The 25,960-nt window shown below is 35.3% G+C and overlaps 1 protein-coding gene across 2 annotated transcripts in view; it reads left to right on the top strand.

Annotated features, from left to right (window-relative positions):
• SEMA3A (semaphorin 3A) overlaps window positions 1–25,960 on the top strand; it is a 490,617-nt gene that overhangs the window by 247,870 nt on the left and 216,787 nt on the right. For both annotated transcript variants that reach the window (XM_068550463.1, XM_068550464.1), the window contains one exon: window positions 13,230–13,422. In XM_068550463.1, the coding sequence (XP_068406564.1) occupies window positions 13,311–13,422 (112 nt within the window). In that variant the 5' untranslated portion in view covers window positions 13,230–13,310. The remainder of the gene's footprint in view (window positions 1–13,229; window positions 13,423–25,960) is intronic.

Raw genomic sequence — 25,960 nt, 5'->3', positions numbered from 1 at the left:
TACTTTAGGATATAGGATTTTCAGCACTAGAAGGACCCAGAGGCGGAGTATATCTCGTCCAGTTAACTCATTTTTAGAGGAGGATATTGAGGCCCCAAGAGATTCATTATCTAATAACATCACTTGTTAGTGCCCAAGCCGGAACTAGGACTCAGGTTGGATTTCTCTCATCACGCTCTACTGCCTCCTTACTTGCTATTTAAAACTTGCTATTTAAATCCATGTACTTGGGTCAGACATGAGCCTACACACAGCTCCTCTGCAACACACACACACACACACGCACACACACCCAACTATGTGGAATACTTAAACAATGGAGTGTTCTTGTTGTCATTCCTACTTGGACCACGGAGGAATGTACAAGGCTCATCTCTACAATTAATAGACTCAATGAGGTGTTACAGAATGTTCATCTCTGCTTTCCTGTTTCATTCTAGATTCTTTCCAGGTATAAGTAACAAAATAGAGGTCTGAAAAGTGCATTTCATCTCCAGTAAACACGAGATAAAATACTCAGAAGAAAAATAATTTTAAAATGCAAATATTAGTCACAAAGAAAATTCTTTGATATTTAAAATTGAGTCAAGGTGTGTAGGCCACTAGCCAATTAGTTGTATAAAACATACTACTTAGAAGTTGAACATTACTTTTAGAGCATTTAATATACATAGTATCCATTGATTTAATGAGACTCGGGTGATGGTATTTACCTTTAGACCCATTTAAAATACGCTAATCAGAAAGCTGCAGTTTTCTATATCTTGAGTCTGATTTCTGAGAATAGCCTTTATCACTTTTTCCGGGACTGAAATCTGAGAGTAGTAATTCTTCAGAATAAGGATATGGGTCAAAGCCAACTGTTCCGCTTGTACTTAACATGCCAGAAATCACACATGAGTTTGTATCATTCGAGAAAGAAGAAAAATATTTTATTACACATTATTGAAAACTACCTCAGCCTAGCTAAGTACTTCTAAAAAATGAGAGTAATTATCTTTTGTCTGTGTTTTAAAGTTTACAATTGAATGGCATCTAGGAGGTTGTAGGTGTATATTTCTAAAAGGCTAGTCTTATGTTGCCTCTCCAATCCAATTGCAAATCCTTCATGGTAAGGAATGCGTTCATTTGTCTTTGAATTTTTACAGTTTTAGCACAGAATGCCTGGCACAGAAATTCAATAAATTTCTGTTGAATTACATTCAGTGTGTGTATATATGTGTGTGTAAATGTATATATACATAAACATGTATAAACACAGGTTTACCTATATACATGCATGCATATATAAGATACATAAGACTACAGTGCTTTAAAATCTTGGTAGAAAAGGTGTTCACTTAACCTCAAACTCCTCGCGGTCTCACTGTTTTAAGGCCCTCCTTACATGCGTACCCAGCCTTATTCTCTCATAGCAGCACTTCTTTAGTGCAGAACAATTGAATGGAAACCTGCCTCACCCACCAGCGCCCCACTGACCTCCCAGGAAAAGGGCGACACATTTTTCCCACACCTACTTACACAGGAAGAAGCCTTACCTCTTAAATGTTATAATACCTGATATTTAGCTTATGGGTCAGAGAACTGGGCAAGATGAAAGCCATTTGTGTCAAACTTATACCTAATGAAATTCTATTATTTAAGGATATTTCATCACCCTACTACAAGATACTTTTCAGCATATCCCACACTAGAACATAGTAATCTCCCCAGGTAAATATCATTTTTAAACTACCATATTTTTTAGTCTTTTTTCTTTCTTAATAAAGCAAATTAGTCATTGACCAGTTTCTTGAATTCTGGGATTTGTTTTTCAAACCAATCTTCATGAGAATTCATAAAATTCTTTGAAACAGTTTTTGACAAAATGGGCAGAGTGCTTCCGAAAATTTTCAGATCTCTTTCAACTTTTTGCTGTTCATCTGAATATAACAGTTTTGACAGCCAGCTTTGTCTCTTGCTGCCAACACCATCCTGCATCTCCCGGGATCCTTGACAATAGTCAGGAAGTCATTCACTTACATTTATGGAGGACCCATTGTGGGAAAAGAACTGCACTAGGAACTTCACAGGAAATAGGCCATAGGCCCATCACCATTGAAGTTGTCCTGTAATTAAAGTGCTATTGAAGACAAATATATTCATGATTTGTGCACTTCACTGACAGAATGAATACATAAAAACATGCCCCAAACACAATACATATGTATAGAGATTTAGTGCATAATGCATAATGAGTGTTGGGATGACTAGAGTTAAAATAATTTATTTTGGAAGACTTGGTAGAGAATTGAATTTAAAGAGGGGAATAACCAAATTAGAGATAGAATGAACTAGGGAAGGGGACACTTACTATAATGTTATGTTTACATAATGTATATAGAAAAAGGTATCTTACCCCTATTTGTTACTGTACCCAGTCACTCATTTTTATAGTTGACGGAAAGGACTGTGGAAAGTATCCCAAAGCCCATTTAATGAAAACACGCACAGAAAAATAGAAAAGTAAGAGCAATTAGGGAAAACCTTTAGAGTAAATAAAAGGTCGTCTTAATTTGTACAATAAAATTCACCCAAGTAAAATTGCTGGCTTATTTCTCTTTCTTTTCTAATACTTTTAAAGTATCAATGCATTGCAGAGATATTAACATTTAAATATATCAGAATGGGAAGAAAGCTAGAGTGTCAATCATGTCATTTTTATGAAATTATTCTGAAATCGTTTGAGGCAAAGGAAACGTGATGTAGCTGCTGGGGTGGCGTGCAGTCCGCCAGTGTTAGATCTCTCAAGTGCCACATGCTGCATCTTGTTAAATGTAACTCGGTCGTCTCCTTTTCAGCAAAAGGGTCTTTATTTTCATCCGGGCACTCCAGTCTTAAAGTAGACTAAAGCTTAAGTTTGTTTAAAGCTACAATATGATTATTCCTGTAAAACAATTAGTGACATTTGAACCACTTTCTGATAGACTCAATTTAGTGGGAGTCTAAGTGGCTTTCTACAGTTGTTGAATTCACATTTGAAAAGGCTGCTAAATACATTTGAAACAGCATTTTGTGAGGGAATACACTGGACAGATTTTTTAAATTCCATATCGGTTTATAAAACATGAGTCTTTCTTTAAAATCTGCTTAGCATATCCCACAACTTATGTCCAGTGAATCTAGAAAGTTTTGCCATGGACTGATAATTATGCAAAAATAGAAATTGTAATTCTATTCAGATTGTGACAATTGTATTTTCATACTTCGTAATGTTTTGAAGTCTGGCAATTATAACGAAAAATAAATATGAAAATGGACTTATTTTGTAGGTTAGTATATCCATAACAATTTATTTTGTGACTCTAAATGATATTTTGTGGGTATCCATTTGTGGGTTTAAGAAACTGTTCAAAGGTAGTGGTATAATGTTAATCATTGTCCTGTTTCTGCCGGTGTATTTTAACAGTAATAATAAAGGTAAAGGGAAAATGTTTCTCTTGAAACTATTATAGTAAAACATTCCACTAGAATGGAAAATTAACTTATTTACCAGCCAATCAAGATTCCCTAGTGTTCTGAAAACAGCATGAAAAATGATTCGAACAGTTAAAATACTAAATAGTGCTGTTGACCTATGAGACATAATGACTTAAAATATAAATAGTAGTAGGAAATATTCCCATAATAGTTGTACAGGTGTTTCACCTGTTGACCTAAACTTCTCTGCTTCCTAAAGTTAAGTATGACACTTATCTGGGAAAATAATTTGCTCTGAAACGTAAATACTGATTCATGAAGCTTGCAACTTAGGTTATTTAAAAAACCACTTGCAGGTTGAGGATTTAGTGCTAATAATGGGTCCTCTACTAACTTAAGGCTTGAGTTACCATGAAAGATACAACTCTTTCTATACTGTGTAATCTGTGAAAGGCGGAGGATCTCAAACCCACATCTGGCCAAGTGAGTAACCGGCAGTTTGTTAAGATGTGAAATGCTGCTCTCCTTCAATTTGCAGCTGCCTAGGTTTGCAGGGCTGATTAGCAAAGGCAACTTCATGCTTGTTAGTCTAAGACAGGGCTTCTCCACTTGCTGCTGCCTTCTCTACTCTTCATATTTCCATTTAGCTATCTTATTCTTTGTGATCAAACCTCCTGCACTTGATATGTAAATTTGGTGCATTTAAAATCGAACATGTGATACTTAAAGGACAACCTTTCAACACACAGAAGTAATAGCAGCCTATGTTCTCCTTTCCTCTTTTTCGTCTAACATTTGCAATGATTCTCAAAGGGTTGTCTTTTCTTTCTGCAAAAGGGCATTTTAGAATCACTGTTTTTTACCAACAATATTTACATGACACCCTGGCCCCTATATTCAATTCTGATGTCCAGAGGTTTGGTCAAACTCTGACTGCGGAGTCCGGCTCCATGCTCTGTGAAGGTGGAAACTCTGCCTAGGAACACTGGCTCTCTGAATGTCCTTGTACCGGGCAGTGTCAAATATGATAACTGGTTTGGTCTTAACAGCCATTGGGAAGCTGGGAGATGCCCAAACTCATTTGTAGCCAAAGAAACTAAAATTTCAATTATATTCCTACAAACTGTGGTCTTGTGGTTTAAACCCAGGTGTCCTGTCTCATATAATATATGCATTTTCACAATTGTGGTGGCTTTCTTTCCGGGAGTTTTATAAACACCACTCAATTTTTAAGATAAAAAAATGAGAACTTATTGCCATTTGAAAACACTATATATTTGGTAATACTGTAGAATGTTCATTTTGATTAATGTCCGTATTAGCAACATACTGTAATAATTTGCAGGCTATAGGAAATCTGAAGAGAGGTCTTTAACCTGAAAAGAAATCTATAATTGAATAAAAAATAATAATAACAAAAATAATTTTCCATGCTTTGAAGAAAAGACCAAATGTATTTTATTTTATGGACTATAATGTGGTTACTTTAGCAGCATTTTAAATGAACAAATTAGAACTCTATCAATGTTACTGTCTACAGTCCAATCCATGTTTAGTGTAAGAGCATGGAAAACTAGTATAATTGTACCTGCAAAGAAACTATTTCTACCAAACTATTTATTCAAATTGTGAGATTTCTAGGCCTATCTAACATATATTTCCCCTGACTCTTTAATTAATTAATTAATCCATTAATTAAGAGGTTAAACTTTACTCTGTGCCAGAGGTTATGCTGAGCACTGAAAATAAAATAATGAGAAAAAGTTTCTGTTCTCTTTGAGATTAGAGTCTGTTGAGGAAATTTATTATAATATAAAGTAATAAGAGCTAAACTAGATATATGCACCTAGCACCACAGAATCATAGGGGAGAGAGCTTCTAGAAGACTCACAAAACATTGTGAAAAAAGTATGCAAGCCTTTTTTTTTTAGAAAGCAATCTTATATCCTGAGTCCCTAATGCAAAATCCTGATATAGGCATATTAACTTTAGGGGAATACAATAGCCTATAATCAGGAGTAATCCAGCAAAATCCATAGACAATCTGTCATCAGGTAGGGTCTTCCACAGCAATAGAGAAAATATTACTAGACAGAATGAAAACAGGTACAGGATTTGATGAAAAGAAAAGAGCAGGAGAGATGTATTATAAGTAAGTAAGTAAATAAATAAATGAATGAATGAATGAATGAATGAATCTCTCTCTCTAGACCAAAATGGGTACAGAAAGCTTTGTAGATATTTTTTATCTTTATGGTAGAGAAATTTTTTTAAAAAAGATAAATTGGCATTGGTTATCAGGACTATATATCACTAATTCTCAAAAAACTTGTAATTTGTTTTACAAGACACAATGACTGATACCTAGGCAATTCTCAAAATCTTGTTGAATAAATGGGTAAATATAAAAGAAACAATTCAAGAAATATAAGTAAAATGGTTTCAAAAGTGACTGGATTTAACAGTAAAGAAAGAGTATACATATCTAAAATTGCATCTCTGGAACCAAATTAGGTGTGCTGGGTTACACACAGTGGCAAACACCTACAAACTCATGTTGACAGCCCAAGAAATAGATTACCATATTTAGTTTGAGTCACTCAAATTTAGTTTTCTTATTTCTCTAAGTGTTTTTATTTTAGCTTAATGGAATTGAAATAGGTTTCACAGTAATTATTGGCAGTAAATTATTTATTAATTAAATAATTATTAAATTGGCAGTAATTACTTAATATGTCAAAACAAGACCACCAAACTATCTGATTGTATCAAAAAACATCAAATGTTATTTCTACAAAATTACACAGCGAGGATTACACTCGTTTAAAATCTTAAGTTCAAAAATTAATTAGTGGGCTTTTTTCTCATGTATCATCAGCACATTATTACAGTTAATTGCTAAACTTTGAGATAATAGAGTTAAAACCTGTGTGAGAATACTATTTGTTGTAGTGGACATTATTTTTATGCCACAAAGGGTGTTTTATAATATTCTGTCTATTAGATATTTCAGGGCCTTTCAAGTGCTTTAAGTTACTAAAGTTATACATCAACTTTGAAAAAACAAGCAGGAGACTAATCAGATCGCCATTTAAGTCCTCAAGTCAAACCATTTTCAACTTGGATCTGTAATTTAAGAAGATTCAAGGCTGGACATATTGGATGTTATTTTCTCTTCTCATCAATACGGCAGGCATGAGAAAATGAATTTTATTTTGATTGATTTTCAAAGAGACTTATTCTTTGAATATGCCCTGAGGAAAAATGGTGGAGACTTGAATTTTCTTCATAAATCACTTGTAAATAATAACTGTTAACTAATAAACAAGGCATTTCCTAATCTCTCCCATAAGGTGACAGCTGCTCCTGTAGCCAAGGCAGTGAAATGAAACCTGGCATATAATTCTAACACCAACCCCACATCACAAAAGGAAAAAACGGAGGGCATAGACTAGACCAAATGATATTTAACACTTGAAACAATACAGAATAGGGAAGAAAATAATTGAAGTCTTTTCTTCCTAACTCTTGCAATTTGGAGAAATCTGTGCCCTTGAAAAGCAGAATGCACTGTAGTTTTTGAGTCACCATCCGCCAAACAGTTGGTTTTGCCATTATAATAAACCCTTTTAAGGAGCTTTAATTCTAGGCTTCAGCATCTCTGTTCCCAGTCGTAATCAGTTTCAAACTCTTTAAAAACATTTTTAAGAAGAGAAAATAGGCTGCTTCCTAGAACATACAGATTTTAGTAAACTTACATCTGAGGTGCAACATTCTTTTCAGTGGTAACAAAGGGAAACTATATGCATCTGCTTTGCCTGAGTCAGATGGAAAGTAGTCCTTTAAATAATACTGCCTGGTTTCTTCACTTTGTTTTGTTTAGTACAGAGCTGCTTATTTATTTATTCAGTGAGAAACTGTGTGCTATACCTTTGCTGAAAGCAAATAACTAATAACTTCATGTCCTGAAACACTCAACAGCCAACCTGCTCATTTCATTTGTATTCCAGGGACGCCTCATTTTTTCCTCCTCACTGCCTAGCCTGTACTGATCAGTATTAACAATGGGATTTTTGTCTCACTTGAAAACTTTCTTGTTCCATTTGAGTTGAGGTGGGGACACTCTCACTTAAAACCAAAACAAAACAACCACCACAATAACAAAAAACCCAAACAGGTATTCTGGTATTTTCAGTGTTTAATTATTGCAATAGATTAATATTCTGGAAAACTGCATTCACTTATCAGATAATCTAATAAAGAAGCTGTAGTGATTATGCTGCTTAACTAGATGAAAAAGGAAAAGTCCCATGTTTAAAACATTTTGAAGTGTTGAAAAATATGATCGATTTAAAAAGTCGAAAGAAAAGAGAGTCTGTGGAAATGTTAAATTCTGTTCCTATAACTGGATTTTAGCCACTTTTGGCTACGCAGACACTAAACATAAAATTTTATGCATCCCTTTTTTGTCACTCTCTTCTGTTCCCCCCCCACAAACTTAATACAACTCACCTGCTAGCCCTTCGAATCAAATTCTCAAGGAAAGGGAAGCTACCACCTCACCTTACTGCTAAAGAACGTCCCCTGTAATTTCTGATACCCCTTAATTGTTTAAATTTTTCTTAAAATCTAGAGCCACAGCTAACGTGACTGGCCAGTTTCCGGACCCCTGCATTGATTTAACATCTATCATGTTAATTCATTTGAAAAACAAAAAGGCTTTTATCTTGAGTCCCTATTTACCTTAAATCTCATGATGAACACTGATGTCACAAGAGAAGACATATAAGTGTTTTTTCTTAAACTGTTGCAAGTTCACTTCCCAGGAGGGGCCAGCTTATTTTACTGAGATCTCTGTTCATGGGTGGGTAAGAGGGAAAGAGAGGAGTTAATGCTTCCCTAGAGATTGAATTCCCTCTGCCTTTTACCAGTCCTTCCTCTCAACTCATGCTTTCACGCATTGCTTGTACCAAAAGCATTCACAGGGGTCAGATTTTTAAAAAGTGTAACTTAGTTTCTTAAATATTGCTTTTAACCTGCTACCACCCACCCCCCGTTCTCAGCGACTACGACAATAGTTCTTAAATAACTACCATTTTTTCGCTAGAATGAATAATACATCAACTATTTAGTTTTCCCAATTAATAAGATGTCTTCTGATCTTCTAAAAAATGTTTTCACCCACACAATTCTTTTTTAGAAAAAAAAAAAAAAAATTCAACTTCCCTGTACCAGAAAAACCCTCATTAAAAATGAATTTCCAGCATGAGATGTCAGAGCAAGGGCAAATGTTCTACTTTGATATTTGCTGTAATTCTGTTGATCATAGGCCTTTCTCATATACTAATGAAGCATTCTCTTGAAGGAAAAAAAGGGAGATAGCAGACGAATGGAAACTAATATAGATTTTTTTACATGACTCAATTGAATAACACCTTGGGAAGAGTATGGAAATTTGTGTTTGTTTTTTAGTATTGGTTTCCTTCTTGGTGTTGTTTCTTAGGAGAGCTGGTTAACCAACTCCTTTTGAAATTCTTTACTCCATAATTTCTCTTAAAGAGGTCATCTACTTCTGTGGCTGGCACACACTTTGGGGGTGTTTATCTAACCACAATGAAACGGGGGTGGAGTGGGATTGCAGGGAGAGGCAGGTATGTTTAATGAAGCGCACCATAACATCAAGTACACTTAATCCGCTCAATCTCTTAAATATATCTAAACTGTGTTTCTCCTTATATTCTTTTATGCACAAATACAGCATGTGTTTTTACCTACTACTCACAGAAAGTTTCAGGCTGTCTCTAACCTGGGGAAGCACTTGGAATACCATCTCACAAATGAGAACAATTTCTGCTATTAAACTGCAATGTTTATTGCCATCCCAGTTTGTTTCATTAATAAATAACAAATTATAGAAAGTGGACATTTAAAAAATGTACACATTGGTTTTAGCTAACATATGAAAAGATCAAAAATACATTTCCAATGGAGAATTGCTTTAACACGTATCTTCTTTGACTGTACCGGTCTTTACTGAAAAACAAGAGTTAACCAAACTGTTGTGAAGTTGGAAGAGCTGTTTCTCTAGAAAATCAAGCACGCCACCCAGAAAACTGCCTGTCAAGAGTTTTATACTTGGAAGTCTCTGTAATCCATCTCAATATGGAGTGGGGTGAGATTAAAAACTACTGATTTATTTGACAGAAATATATACAACAGCATGCTCATCATATTAAACACCTGCTTAAATTTGACTCTGTAGCAGGACTTAATCACCTCTGAAAACTTGAAATTTAAGAAGATATTATAAACTCAGTTGCAAGTAAATTATAGCATATGATGTAGATTGTGGGTTAGAAAATAATTGAAAATAGAGATACTGCTTTAAGAGAAACAAAATAAGATTTTTCACTTGTACCTTAAAAAAACTCAACGTTAAAAGGTCAATATACTATGTATGACTTTTAAAAACGTAAATGATGCAGCAAAATCAATGGTTAATGTGGCAAATACAGCAGGCTTGACCGTGTCAGGGCTGAGGTCACAGATTGTCAGAGTAGGGAGCGATGTTTCTTGGGAGGTGAATCAAAATTCACATTTCACACATGCACATTTTAATAGATTCTGATGACATCCACCCAGGTCCACCTCAACTTTGCATCTACCTCAATTCCGAAATAGGTTTAACCTTGGTTATCCCTCACATGTTTGGATGTATAAGAAAAACATTGAAAATAACTTTATTTAACCCTGACCAAAGTCAATTGAGAAAGCAGTAGAAATATAATATTACAAATACTTTGGTAAGTGTTTTTCAGGAAGTAGTTCCTTCCTTCCTTCCCCCTTTCTTCCTTCCTCTCTTCCCCCCTCCCTCCCTCCCTCCCTCTCTCCCTCTCCCTCTCCCTCTCTCTCTCTCTTTCCTTCCACAATTAAAAAAATTCTATCTGTCGGCACACTTTTCTACAATTTTATAATTTAATCAGTCTAGAACGGTTATGCTTACATAAAGAATTTCCTATTCTCACATTTTTTAATTAAAAAAATCTACAGATAAGTAAATATAGATGTGAATTCACTAAACTTTCAATTGTTTGAAAAGACCCAACGATCATAAAAATTTTAGAGGGTAAGAAAAATGTCAAATGTAAATAAGTATATTAAAGTTTTAAAAAAATTTGTGTGTATATAAACATGGGGTGTCAGTGCTACCAAATTCCAGGCTTCAACATTGTTATTTATTTTACAAAATAAAGTAATTCTGTCATGATTTTGTGGTTCAAACTCCAGATTGAATGTCTTTCTTCTCCATGGAGTCAATTCTGACCCTCTTTTATCTGAATTTTGCCTACAACCTTTTATTTTTCCTGGACAACATCAAAATGTTTCAGGATTAGACATTACACAAGTGAAATGGATACATTTCTAAATTTGCTTATCCTGTTTAGTTTTGACAAATATAAACTTGCTCTCCTAGTCTACGTAACAAGAGCTGGAGAAAAAGAAATATTTACAATATGTATTAATGAAAATGGTACAAGTATTTAAAGTATTTAATCATATGTGGTATTTCAATAGGATAATTCATTAGTCCAATCTTCTAAATAATCCCAAAGTGACATGAATTCCTCTGCAGAATGAATGTCTATAGAGAGTAATCCATGGAAGACAGACAAGCCTCTTGTCATTTGCAGCCTTAATCCATTGCCTAGAGCGTGAAAAGTGCTCAGGATAACAAGTGTGGGAATCAGTAAAATCAACATTATTTTTGGATTTTATTTTCGTAACAATACTGACTGATCAATAGGCTGGCGGAAACTGACAAATACAATAGGGTCTGTTTGATGAATCAATCTAGTGAAGTAGAAAGAGAATTCCTCCTCCCCTCCTCCATTCTCCCCCCTTTAAACCCTCTTCATTCTCTTCCTCCTCGTCCACCTACACTCACGCAAACACACACACACACACACACACACACACACACACACACACACAGAGGGAGGGAGAGAGGGAGAGAGGGAGTTGCTCTTTCTCTATTGGTCTATAGACATTAAGTAATGAAAGCTGTAGTGACAATGCTTAGGTCATTTTTTATAAGAATACTAAACCACTTCCAATAAGTGTTTATGTTTTTAATTGTAAGACTCACCCTCTCCTTTCAGCCAAGAAATTTCCATATGACTGAAATAGAGCTCTCTCCTCCATATTTCTAACGTGTTTTGTATGTGGGGTGGAGGGAGGGTGCAGAGTAGAGAGAGTTGGGGAATAAAGAAGGGAAAGTTCTGTCCTGTTGATCTTCATACGCCCTTCCTCAAAAAAAAAAAAAAAAAAAAAAAGCCATAAGGATATCAGCTTTGAGAAAAATTGAAAGAAAATACGAAAGGAAATTTAAACACCTCAGACAACATGCCTGTTTAGAAAAGAATTAATGGTGTTTGTATGACTGCCTGAATACATGCATATATGTCCACAGAAAATTTAGTAACCCTTCACCAGCTCATGAAGACACAGAGATATTCTCTTTATGTTGGTCCTTGACACCCAGCAGGGACTTTTGTGAACTTTGTCATCTTCCTCTGCCCTTTAAACCAAAACTAGGGAAGTGGCTTTAATTAATGAGATGTGATGCATTAAAAATGTTAGCCAGAGCATTCCAGGAGCTGGAAAACCATACATGTTTTTAAATTCTGAGTATCCTTTTGAGAATCCCCTGTTGTAATTTATAATTCTCAGTGGACCTATATTTGTCTTGAGCTGATTGTTGAAATGGGCTTTACTAGGAATTTCTTCCCTGAAATTGCAGTGGGGCGGGGGAACCGGGTGGTTGATCCAAGGGGGTTTGTTGGGAGGAGGGAATGATTGCTAACAAGGCTTTAAAACCTCCAGTGGTTAAAGTTATATTGATGAAAAGGACAGACATATATATGCATATCCATATACGTATATAGGCATAAACGTACGTATAACATACAACGCACAAGTTCAAGCAGAATTATATAATGAGCATGAGTTGTAAATTATGTAGGTAGCAGAATTCAGATTTTTTTCATCAAAATTACACCTAAAAATGGCTATAAAACAACGCTTGCCTTGGGAAGTAAATTTATAGCTACATGCCTTTCACAGGCACGCTGGAGTGTTCTGCTCCCGGCTCTAATCTCTACGAGATGTTTTTTGCATGTGTTGTGTGACAGGAGGGAAGGGGAGTGGGTTGAGCTCGCCTGTTCTCCCATTGTCAGCCAGTCTAGTGAGTGTTGGGAAAACCTGTCTGTGGGATCTTGTGTCATCTCTCCCTACATGTGTACAGGAAAAGTCCGCGCTGCTCACGGTTCCTCTCACTCTCTCTCTCTCTCTCTCTCTCTCTCTCTCTCTCGCTCTCTCGCTCTCTCTCTCTCTCTCGCTCTCTCTCTCTCTCTCTCTCGTTCTCTCTCTCTCTCTCTCTGTTCCCCTTTCATTCTGCTTCCCCGGAGCCGAATGAAGCAGGGAGCAGGATTAGAGTCCGCCAGCTATCAGAAGAGTCTAGATAAAAGGAACTGCTTCTTAAGCACCACTGCTGCAGCCCTTGTTGATTTTTTTTTTCTTTCCACACAACAGTTGTGCCTCATTATCCGGTGCCTGGCTTGATTTTTTTTTTTTTTTTTTTTTTTTTTTGGAGGGTTTGAAGTTTCTGGGCTTCAGTCACTGTTACAGAAGAAGAGGTGTTAGTATTGCCTGGAGGTCTTGATTGTCTGCATTTATGAATGAAACTGACCTAAATCACCTGTTACCTCCAGTTTCCAGATTGTTTGAACTTCTGTGGCCGCACAATACAGGACCCGAGACTGAAGCAGCATAGGACCCACAGCGTCTGCAGCATGGGCTGGTTCGCTAGGATTGTCTGTCTTTTCTGGGGAGTATTACTTACAGCAAGAGCGAACTATCAAAATGGGAAGAACAATGTGCCAAGGCTGAAATTATCCTACAAAGGTAAGTTTTTCTTTTCCTTTTATTTGGCTAGCTTTCTAATGCCCCCCCTGCCTTTTCATTCCTTGAACTCCCTCCCAACCTAATCCGTAAAACCTTTAGTTTAACCTGGGAAACCTTTGTGATCGTGTGTGTCTCTTGGAGATGACTGAAACACTTTTTTATAAAAGCATGGCTTCTGTTGGATATATGACAATTTAAATGCAAACAAAGAGCATTTAATCACATTTGCAGAGAAAAGCTGAATGCCTGGTAAATGCTGATCTATATATGTGATCATATATCCTGATAATTTTTCCAACTCTACTCCTGTTAAAATATTTTTAAAAACCACTATTGCAACAATGGTCTCTTTGTAGATGTGAGTGCCTCACCTATAATAATTATTATGATAAATTGTATTTTCTTAGTTTTAGACAGTAAATGGTTAATTGTCATCATGAATATTCAGTTTGTTCAAATCTGACAATCAGATGCTTAACATAAGCAGTAGATCATGGTTTGCCAAGAGAATATAAACTGGAGAGAACAGACTAGTTTTTCCACAGTGTGTTATGATTGTACAAAAGACTGTGTATTTGGCTAATTGGTGCAAAGCTAAAGCCTTTGAAATGTAATGTTATTTGACTCTATATGTACTTCAGTGAGAACTGAAGAGATACTACTTTCTAGTTGTAAAGCTAGCTGTGTGAACTTCTTTTCAAAAAAAGTATAAATTTAAGAAGAAAAAAAAGCCTTATCACATGATCGGTCTGGTTACATCTTAGTGTGTATGCTTGTTTTTTAATGAGGATTTTAAAGAAAATATTTGTTCTATATTTGTTTAGATAGATTTTATAGATAGATGTATAATATCATGCTAATATGGATTCCAACATGATATATATATAACTTTTAATGGAAGAGAATATTTATATAACTGAGGTATTATTAAAATGGAGTTGAAGAGTAAACTGTTTTAACTCAAGTAGTTTTACTCCCTAGGGTGTTGCTGTCTTGTGGTTCTCAAATTTCTACAGTTGGGGGTGGGGCAATAAGAAGCTTCAATTATATTTCGTTTTTAGCCTATGATGTGAAAGAAAATTATTGCATCTATCTGTAGAGATGTCTGTCTACTATACATTGCTCTTATGCCAGAAAAGATATTCTTTAATTTTCACATGATGGGGAACATCTCTTTCTGAGTACTCTAGTGTGAATGAGAACCACAAAATAGGAAAGACAGATGTAATTTTTCACACTTTGGATTAGAAAATTAAACACCTACTAAATGTGTTTGTTTGTATTTAATACTTAGATAAAATACATTGAATTGGAAAATATATTTATTTTTGGTATAATTTTTTGGTTATTAAAATGAGAATGAATTTTAAACATTAGCAAGCAGAATTGCAACTGTACTCATTATATAAGGTTTTTAAAAATAATCATATGGCATCCATTAAATATTTAATTAAATCCCAGTTATGTCTTTATATAGTAACTGTCTTTAAATTATTTTCCTAGTATATGATATTATGGTATCTGTGTTTTCATCAGTTTTTGTTTTCTATTTTTACTCTTTGAGAGTATTTCATCCAATGATTCTTAGGTTAATCGTCCACTTTCTTCAAGTTTATATTCCTCATGAGTAAGTTTTACATACGAGTTTACTTCCTGAAGATGTGAATAGCTATATGCTATAATTTTGGAGTAAGTTTGAAACATGACATGCATTTTAAAAATCTACTATATTTGGAGATACTTGACTAAGTGCTAAATAAATTGCAAAATCAATAGGAATTGAGAATTATACTTATTTATTTTGCAAGAATTTTATTTCCGTGGTAATGGATTACTCTCCATTAATAGAAGAGGCACCAGTTCTTTCTACATATTAAAAGATAGCATTTAATTAGAATAGCCCTTTGTTATATACAAATGCTTTAAACTTGTCTAATGAAGTGAGTTGTATATATTGACAAGATGTATATATTTGAAACTGTCTTTATGAGCTCTTTTTAGCAATGGTATCCATTAGAATTATTCTGCTTTCCTTTAAACCAAAAACTGCCCTACAGCTACATAACAATTCTATTGATATACCTAGAGCTTGGCAATTTGGTAAAACAAACTGTGAAATGAACAACAGCAAAAAGAATAATAGGGATGGCCCAAGCAATTTTTCTTCTGTCATTTTATTGGTCTGTCATTACCTTTTTGTCTCTACATGTACACTTGTTTTGCCAAAGCAACTGCCTGGTAGCCAATTGTCAGTACTTTGTTTTTAAGCTGTGATAGAGATTTTTTTTTTAGCTACTTCTTTTTCCTCCTTAATTAGATGTCAAACACAGTTAAAACATCCACTGCTTTGCCCTTAAAAATATTCCAGCATGATTCATGAAGAGTTAAATCCCTGCCAACCCTAATTTCCCATGGTCACTTGTTTTCAAAGATCCACCATTAACCCTCTCATTGCTCAGGTTGCCAAGACGAAGTTTCAGGCAATCACTGTGCTTACTTTCTACTTGTCATTTTGCCTGGTAGGAGATAAAAGAGATTTGATACGTTAAATGAGAAAGAAAAAGAAGTAAGAACAAGAAGGCAGCCTTTGTAGTGGATATACATACATATCTAATACGGTACCGCTTTACTTTCTAGGAACAGGAGTTGAATAGATGTTTTCAGGACCATCTGGAGAAGTGATAATATTAGAAAAATGGGGTAGGCTGGCTTTTCCTCTGAACCAATCTGATTTAGAATCCTTGCGGGGGAAGCAAATGTGAGAACTCTGTAAATCTCAGCAGTCACATACAAATTATCCTCAAGAAACATTCACTCATAGATACTTTTCCCTTCCTTAAATTCATGTAATATAGCTAAATGTTATAATGCTTCTTCTTAAAATTGATGCATAACTGTTTATTTGCCCTACGAAACTAGTCAAATTTCACTTTTCTCATGAAATACCAGATTATCATAAAATCTTCCTTTTGGAATGTGTGGTAAAATGAAGACTTCAGAAAAACCTATGGAAATCACAAGGAAATAAATTAGGTCTGGGGTTTTAAACAAATGACAAACGTTCCATCACTCAATGTAATGAGCTTTTCCAGGACATTGTGTGCTTCAGTTTTAGTAGAAATCAAAGACACATGCAAGTCTGAATGTGACGGTGATCATGTGAATCCAAAGATTAAATCAGTGCCTTTAACTTTACCTTCATAAGGAGGGCTTAGTAAATGGCCGTTAAATAAATGGTAGACATTTCAGAGGCTTTCTTTTCATACTTTGTACAGGTTTTTTTGTTTTGTTTTTTTTCCAGAGTCAAATTGTTTAATTATTGTAAGAATGAGATTATTAGTTAAATCAAAATTCTCAGGCATATCTTTCTGATAGATGATAATGTTTAATTAAAAATTATGAATTAAAATTTGCAAAACCTTTTTGATTTGCCATTATTCGACATATTATGACCACTGCAAAATTTAATTTGTATGAATAATGACTTACTAATTAAACTTGTTGACTTTTCTGGGATTTTCATTAGTCTGCCAAAAGTACAAACATATATTTACATATTCATACATATATGTGTACACATATATGAATACATGAATATACATGAAGGACAAAATTTATGTTAATACTTTAGAGTTAATAAAAGCAATCTTGGCAATCTACAGGTGGTAAATTATAATAAAATACTTTACAAATAAAATTGTTATTGGTTTTAAAGATAGTCATATGTTAAATTACATATGTATATTATAGCAGACATGATCTTTTTTTTTAATATTTATTTTTTTATCTTTGGCTGCATTGGGTCTTCACTGATGCACGCGGGCTTTCTCTAGTTGCAGCGAGCGGGGACTACTCTTTGTTGTGGTGCGCGGGCTTCTCATCGCGGTGGCTTCTCTTGTTGCAGAGCACGGGCTCTAGGCACGCGGGCTTCAGTAGTTGTGGCATGCAGGCTCAGTAGTTGTGGCTTGCGGGCTCTAGAGAGCAGTCTCAGTAGTTGTGGCGCACGGGCTTAGTGCTCCGCAGCATGTGGGATCTTCCCGGACCAGGGCTCGAACCCGTGTTCCCTGCATTGGCAGGCAGATTCTTAACCACTGCGCCACCAGGGAAGCCCCAGGCATGATCTTTTGAGTCTCATGAAAAGTCTTCATGAATATCTCAAGTGTTCAAATAATAATATAAAATGGAATTTGTCTTATACTGGAAATCTCCTCATAGCTAAAATGGAATGTGTCTTTGAAAAGTAGGGTAATAACATATATATTTTCACAGAGCAAAGACATTATAAATTCTTTGCAATACCTTTTCTCCAATAGTCACTGCATATATGGCATCAGATCTCTTATTTGCTGATTCTTATTTAGCATGGCCTTTTCTTCCCCAATTCTATTAACTTTAAAAATCATATTTTGATTCTGAAGTCTTCGATTTGAGCACGCTGAAAACTAGAACTTTTTATTTATCTACTCGACAAGTACATCCAGGCAAAATAATAAAAAACAAAATACAACGAAATGCACAGTATCACATCTTGCAATCCAGTGCTGGTCAGATCCAATGAGAGCTAGTGAAAGTCTCCAGTTTGAGGCTTCTCTGTTTGGAGCTGCCAACCAGATTGGCCTTTGAAATAATAACTTATCAGTGCAGACTTTGGCAAGTAAGAAAATGACTGAGACCACAAAACCACCCCATGTAATATAACCCACCAACTTTTGATAATGATGTACAGTCTTTAATAGCTTAAGGAAACCTGAATACTGAAGAGGTGAATTTTCCAATTGTAACTTTTTTAGGTTGTTATTTCTCTTCATATAAATTATTTCCTAGACTCCACTATTGTCAGTGAAATGAAATGCCTAAATATTTAGGCAACTAAATAGAGGTATAGATCTGTGATAACTAATTTTTCTTTGTTTTCTTTTTTTCATTATCATACATCAATCAAACATGATTTTAAAATATGTTGTGATTTTCAGTCTATTAAATTTAAATTCTATATTGAAGAATTAATGCTACTAAAGGATTTTTCAGGAATAAATTTAATTGGAATCCATCAGTATGATTGCATATGTTCCTAGTAACAAAATAAAAGTTAAAGTGTTGGTTGCAGAGCATAATCTATTTCTGTTTAGTGTGAATATATAATTGTATTTGAGATGTGAGCTTTAAGTAACTTATAAAGTTATCAAGAACTTAAAGTCAGCTGTAAGGAAGTGTGTGGTTTAACTTCTTAGCCCAGTTTCTCTCATTTAAACTTCAGTGATACACCTACGTATCACAGTGCCCCAAGATCAAAATATCACACACACCTTTACATCATTTTGGAGAACTGTAAAATCTAAAGTCAGGACTATTTTAAACAGAATTTATACTTGAGTTTTTAAAAATCTTCCAGTACAGAAATAAATTTTTAATTGATCATTATCTATAACATTCATTTACAAAGTCATGATATTATAGCATAGAGAGTTACATATTAATTGATGAAGACATTGCACTTATCAAACCTTCATGAAAATAAAAACCTATGATAAAATGATCCATTAATGCAAAGCTGTAAGTAAAATCTCCAAAACTCATGACAGTATCTAAGTTTAGTTCATGCAGTGAAAGCTGATTTTAAAAAGACCAGCAGTTGTAAACATAAGTTAAAACCAGTGTGAATCTTGGGATGGATTTTACCCTTCTTGACTTCTAAGGTGCTGTTTAAAGGAACTACCGTGATTTGCAGTTCTATTCTTCCGCTAATAGGTGGCACTAGCAATTTGAGACAGTTCTTTCATTAGTTTGGAAATGGGAAGGCTGCTAGGATAAGTACACACAGAGTAGTGTGTGGAGGCCAAGCTTGGAAAAACTGGCATGAGAGTCAGGATACGTTAACAAGCACAAAACAGAAGCATTAGTTAAAATGGAATTTGCTACAGAATTTGATGTGCTCTTTGCATTTATTGGTACGTTCTGACCCTCAAAAAGTAGATTGTTGTAACTAAAATTAAATAAATAAATAATGTAATTTAACTTAAATGAGAATTTACATGTGAAATTGGTCTGTAAAATGTAAACAAAATAATGAGTGAAGTAGTAGTACCAAACAATCAGAGTGATGGAAGAACAGTGTCCTGTGGATATGTATAAATAATACATATATAATTATTTTAAGCCTGAATCATAAAGTGCACTTAACAGGAGCGAGGCAGCCTGCCTGTGGCACATTATCACCATCATTTATAATTGGAGAGTGGCTAGTTGAGAAGGTAAAATAATGTTTAGAAAATTACATTTGATATACTTTTAAAAGAATGACTCCTTTAGATTTGTAGGTTGTTTTAAATTATTATCATAATTAAACATACCAAAGAACCAATAAATTCTATCTGACACAAATAAGTCTAAATGTCTTCAGTTACTATCTCCTACTATTGCCAAAACATAAACATCAGTATAAATAGAGAATTTGCACACTATTTACAGACAATAACAAAGCTGGACTCTGTCAAACCCAGGATAAGAGGATATACAATTTATACTAGAATTAGGGGATAAAGATAAGTAAAAATAAAATTCTGTTGAATAAATATGAAGAATGAATTGGTCTTAGTATTGTCTACAAGCTTAGAGTAAAACTGAAAGGGACCACGAATTCAGGGAGTCTTGTCATCTCTTGAATGAGTCATTAAAACTACATTTCCAGGTTCCCTTTGCTTGAAGAGATGTGCCGTGGGAAACAGTGTTGGCCAGAACTTTACAGTAACTTAATTTGTTGCTGCAATCATGAACATGTCTTCGGATAAAATATAACATCACCCACTTGAGTCTTCATCAGCAAACTAAATGAAGCTTAGTTCTATTGAAATGTCCAATGAGCTCTTTAGTTCGGAAAACTACTTATGTGGATCATCTTAGTTGTGTCAGATTGTGAGGTTCTCAAGGCCAGATTTGTATGGTTTTTCATTGGTATAATCTCAAAGGCTAGCACAGTAACTCACTGAATGAACTTGTGCTTCATTGGATACACCTTGTTTTTAAACGCAAAGTATACCTGTTTATAAGTGAGTATAAAATTAATGCAAATCTGTAATAAATCAATTCGTTATAAGTGAATAGTACATTATAATGTGGTAGAGAAAGTAAAGTCAGCTCTAAATGCTAAGGTAGGAGGATATCAGTGGAGGCATTTAGGTGCATGCAAAGGGCAGTGGTATCTCCACAAATAGAGTCTCCTCTGAGCCAAGCCTATTCCAGCACTGAATCAGAAAGTGCCTGGGTCACCTTTGTTTGCCTGCAAGTAGGAGATGGAGAATATATAACAATAAATGCATCTTAGAAGACTCTAGGAGAGAAATTATTTCATTCCTTTCAACAAATACCCTGAGTTTCCTTATTGTTGTATCTCAGTACACACAACGAGAAAAGAAAGTGAGTGAGACGATTCTAAAATCAAATAGTGGCTAAAGACATACTGTCTCCTCATCACTCTTACTGTATCTGGATTTTTGTGTGGAACAAACCAGTCCTACCAAACAAAGTTGAAAATGCAATCGTTTAAAAGTTTAAATTGACTAGATTTCATTGTCCACACTTTTGGGAGAATCCTGGCTTTGCTCTCTGACAACTTGCTAAGATTAGTGTTGCAGAGCCTTCCTTGCTTCTTCTTACCCTTGATTCCACTTATCAAGAGCAGCAGTTACTCATTGCCCCTTGCTTTTCATCTCCAAGTAAGCCTCTGTCTTACTTTGGCTCTGTGTTCTATGGCCTGGGACCACCACCTACTTCCATCCTCAGCCCTTGCTCCCAAACCCCACCTGCCCAGGAGAGTAGATGTGATAAGAAAGAACCACAGGAATCTTTGCTGAAGTGTGATGTGCAAAATATATGTTGAGTTTGTTGTTTAAGATCCCAATCTTATATAATCGAGAGGTGAGAGAGAACAGTAAGCTACTTTCCTTAGTCCACTTATAGGTCTATGATTGATATCTAGAATATAAATTAATGTACAATGCTTGACTTTACAGTCTTATAAAATATATGTTAGTCTTGTGACAAGGTAGAAGTATCAGTAGGAAAGGAAATAATACAACTACCCAGAGTGCTATTACATACAAATCATAGTTATTCATGGTGTTTAAAAATGATTAAGTCCTAGTCCAAACCCTTCCAGAATATATCTGGGGAAAGCCAAAACAAAGTTCTTTATGCCTGAGGTCAAATCAAAACTATACAACTTGTGAGTCTTTATAATATGTGCAGAAATTTTAATTTTTACCTTCAAATTTGAAATTTCAAGAGAATAGAATCTGCTCTGTTGTAATCATCCTTTAAGAATTAGTTTAAATGAACATAGGTTTTCATTAGCTATGCAAACTTCAATTATTTACAAAAATAAGTTATGATAAATAATAAGCATTTCTTACTTGTATTTTATATGTAAGACAAACACATAAAACCATGTAAGGCAAGTGACAGATTTCTTCATAAATAAGTAGATTCTTGGATAAATAAAGTGAATATATAATGGGACTTCTGAGGAAGGTGGTATCACATCTACCTAAAGACTTCAGGGAATTTTGTAAAATAAAGCATAAGGAAGGTGGGCCTTGAAAGACAAGAAGTATGTGAGAAGGCAGAAATAGAAAAAAGTGACAATTACCACTATCAAAAAATATTTGGGGGATATTTTTTTACAAAAGCAATACATTTTATAAAGCATGTAATAATACAGTTATATATATATTTTTTATGCATTCAAATGTGATATGGAAACAAGTGTGTCCTTTAACAAGGGGAACTTAAAGTTGCAGTATGGCAGGCTAGGAATGTCATGTAGTTAACAGGTGTTTGTCTATGTTTGACTGAAAATGAGAGCAAGACAGACAAGTGGCACATCCTTGAAAGACTTTTCCACAGTGGTCACAGTGGTCATTTGGGCTTATTCCATCTCTCCTTTGAGATTTATCTATAAAGTATATGAGAAAAGCTTCTTTCTAACCAATGGAGAATAGAGGAAAGTTGAGTTTTGTTATCCAGTATAGAAAACACTGTGACTATTGTTCCTTGAAATTATAAAATATACTGGTTTAGAATGCAGGTTTCTTCTTGTTCTCCTAGTTAATTCCTATTTTTTTTCTGCTTTACTCTATTATTTCTGTAACCAATCCACCAACAAGTTTTGAAAAGAGCAACTGCTATTTTATAAATCATATTTGTTTTTTTTTTTTTCATATTTGTTTTTAACATGAAGACACCCATATCATCTATATGATGATCATCAAGTATTAAAATGTCCCTTTAACTGTGTATTCCTGTTATGTGCCACGTCTTTAAATGCAAAGTCATGTATTACATATATTTTAATTTGCTTAGCACTTTGTTATCATTCAGGATGTTCCTCTGGCTCACTTAAGAAGGAAACTTAGTTTCAGAACAACCAGGCTAGTAAAATCTTGGAACATTTCATAACATATTAGACAAAGTTGTAGGTTCGTGGTATTCTGCAACACAAACTGCAAAAAGTTACTTCTGGAATTTTGGTCATAATAGAATAATCCCTTGTACTTGCAGAATTATATGTAGATGAAGAGCTACACAAATCAGTGTGTTTATACGTGGTTCATATGTGTGTGTATCCATAACAAATACAAGAAAAGTTACATTCAAATCATTATTCTTCTAAATCACATCATGTTTGAGAATTATGGAAAATGGAATGCCAATCACTAGAACACAGACTGAGGCAAAAGGTCATGGGAGACTGTCTCTCCCTTTGCTCGATGGCAGGTCTTGAGTGGTTCAGGACTGGCCATGATTTTCTGTCCTTTAGTGGTTGACCTTACCAGAGCATCTTCTACTGTGCACTGCTGCTGCCTAGCCAAGTTCTCTGCTCTCTCTTAGGCACTAGCACTCTGGGAAGTTACCAAATTGCCTCTTTCAGTAGCCCTTCCATTAAGACTTCTCAGCATCTTGGCTCCAGGTCATGTAGTGTCTTTCCTCTAAAAGCACGCAGGTCCTCTCAGGTCCTTCCACCTCCAGAATGCAGTGTGTGAGCAGGTCCCGCTAGTACAGTAGCCTTTCATCTTTCCAGACTTGAAATAAATGATCTTTTTAACTGACCCTGGCCACCCTCCTCTGCCCCTTTTCTCTGGAAGTACAAAGTCTTCAACCCATATCTTCTTATCCTATCCAAAGAGATCTCCTCTAAGTCTATCATTTGGAAAACAAAATCTGTTAATTTTCCCCTAAGGGTATAGAAAAAGTTTCTAGGCCTCAAAAATTAAAAGCCTTTCTGTCTCTCTTGGGAAGAGGCTAGGAAGCTTTCATTTTTAGCAGATTAATCTACAGAAATTAAATGGCAATTTCTTAATTAGGTAACTTTGCCACTTTAAATTTTCTCTAAGGGCTCTCTTCTACACACATACACCTAAAGCTAGACATCGTGCCTAGAACAGAGAGTGTGGTGATCATATACTTTAGTCTAAATGTCTCAACTTTACATCTATAAAATATGCTGATTAAAGGACAAACAGATTAGTCTTCTTGACCCTTGAGATGTAGAAGTGTCCCACAACTGATGACTGGGAAGGGAAGCACAGCAGAAAGCTGACAGCTGGAGAGCATGAGCCAGGGCTACCCAGGGAGCTCTTCCCAGTCTGCGCATGCCCCTGCTTGGGAAAATTACTTCCCCAGATGCTACAAGTTCTGGGAACCAGTTGCTGAGTAAGCTGGGGGCTTTTGCATGTACCCCTTCCACATAGCAAAGGCCATAGAAAATCTACACTTGGATCTGTCACAGGGAACCCCAACTCAACTTGTTTGTTCAAAACTATACTCACAGTCCTCTCTACAAACTTGTTTATCCTCTTTGTTCCCAGTTTCAGGGATGGTTGTCATTTTGTCCTAGTTGTTCAGACCACTAGCATCTTTGCCTTCCCCTTGCTGACTCTCCCCATATCTAACCAGTCTCAGTGTTCTATGGATTCTCCCTCTTGAGTTCATCCCTCAAATCTTTCCTCTTGTCTCCTCCAGGTTAAGTCAGGCTCTTATCATGACTTGCCCTGTTATGACAGCAGCCGCCTATAATTATCTCTTCTTTCTGTCATTACTGCCTACAACTCTTTCTGAAATTCAAATCTAATTATACCTTTCCTTTTTAAAAAGTTCCTACTGATTAAAGCCCAAACTCCTTAGTTTTACCTAGAAGGATGATTAACCTAAAGTAGTCTAGGGCACAGAGGAGCTATTTGGAGGGCCTGCCATAGCTCAGCCGTGAGGAAATTAATGCCGGAATAAGGATCATGATAATTGAAATGAGAAAGAAAGGCTGGAGATGAGACACATTGAACGTATAGAAAAATTGGGTTTGGTGAATGATTGTGTGTAAGGAGGATCTGCAGAATTTGAGAACAATGAGTTTTAAATTTTCTGCAACTAGGAGTACTATACAACAATTGATAGTATCTGGAAGGTGAAACTCTCTTCACCTTACAGCCCAACCATGCCCCAATATAGTACTCCCTTCCCATCACAGCTGTGACCTTGCTGCTGCATGCTCTCCCACCCTCTCAACTGTGTACTGACACTGTCCTCTCAAACAGACATCGACTTGAGTATCACCTTTCGCAAGGCTTTTGAAGAGGCAGAGAAACATAGGTAGGAAACATAATATGGCACCTGTCCTGAAGAAACTTAGCATTCGGAAGGGGAGAAAACACAGACTGTCAACTTTGTAAGATCACACCTGCTCTTTATCTATCTTATATTCTTAGTCAAGTACAGAGTCTTGTGCATGACAGAGCCTTACTAAATACTCCTTGAATGAAGTGATTGAAGGAATAAGTGAGGAGGTGGCTGGTAATCATTCCAGGTGAGAGGGCTAAGGAGCAGAGGTGAGACCATACAAACAGTGGATTTGAGATCAAAACATAGCCCAGTTTAAAGGTTTGTAAAATCAAGTAGTGAAATATTTGATGGGAAGAAAAATAATTTAAGGCTACGGAAGCAGTTCAAATACTGATAAATGGTAGGGAACTTTGAAACAGAGTTTACAGGATTTAAACTTTAGATTAGAGTAATAGATGATGAAATTTTTTTAAGTTTATAAGTGAGTGGCATGTGCGAAGCAACGCTTTAGGCATCCCGAATCCTGGATGTAGGGCTTCAGTTCTGAATTACTGAGTCATCATCTGAGATGCAGAAGCAAGATTCTGTAACAAGACTTATAGCTCAGGTTAGGCTTCACGTAATGACCTTGTTTTCTTGGGGTACAGAGACTTCATATATGGGCATGTAGCTCACCTTATCTACATAGAGCATATATTTTCACATGCCCAGAAAAATGCAAGTTATACTTAAGAAAAACTGCAGATATTTATGATTTCATGTAAAATTGTAAATTCCAACAATTGAGTGTCATTTAGGATATAGCTCTACCTAAAAATATTCTACATTATGTACTAAGTCCTTCAAATATTCTTAAGTTTATGGCAGACTATACATGTAAAACTTCTGATGAGGAATGATACATGCATTTTACTCTGTCACAAAGTCA

The sequence above is a fragment of the Eschrichtius robustus genome, chromosome 8 (assembly GCF_028021215.1).
Source record: "Eschrichtius robustus isolate mEscRob2 chromosome 8, mEscRob2.pri, whole genome shotgun sequence".
NCBI classification, from domain to species: Eukaryota; Metazoa; Chordata; class Mammalia; order Artiodactyla; family Eschrichtiidae; genus Eschrichtius; species Eschrichtius robustus.
The sequence above is the reverse complement of the archived record's forward strand: the minus strand, read 5'-3'. Positions and strand labels throughout refer to the sequence as shown.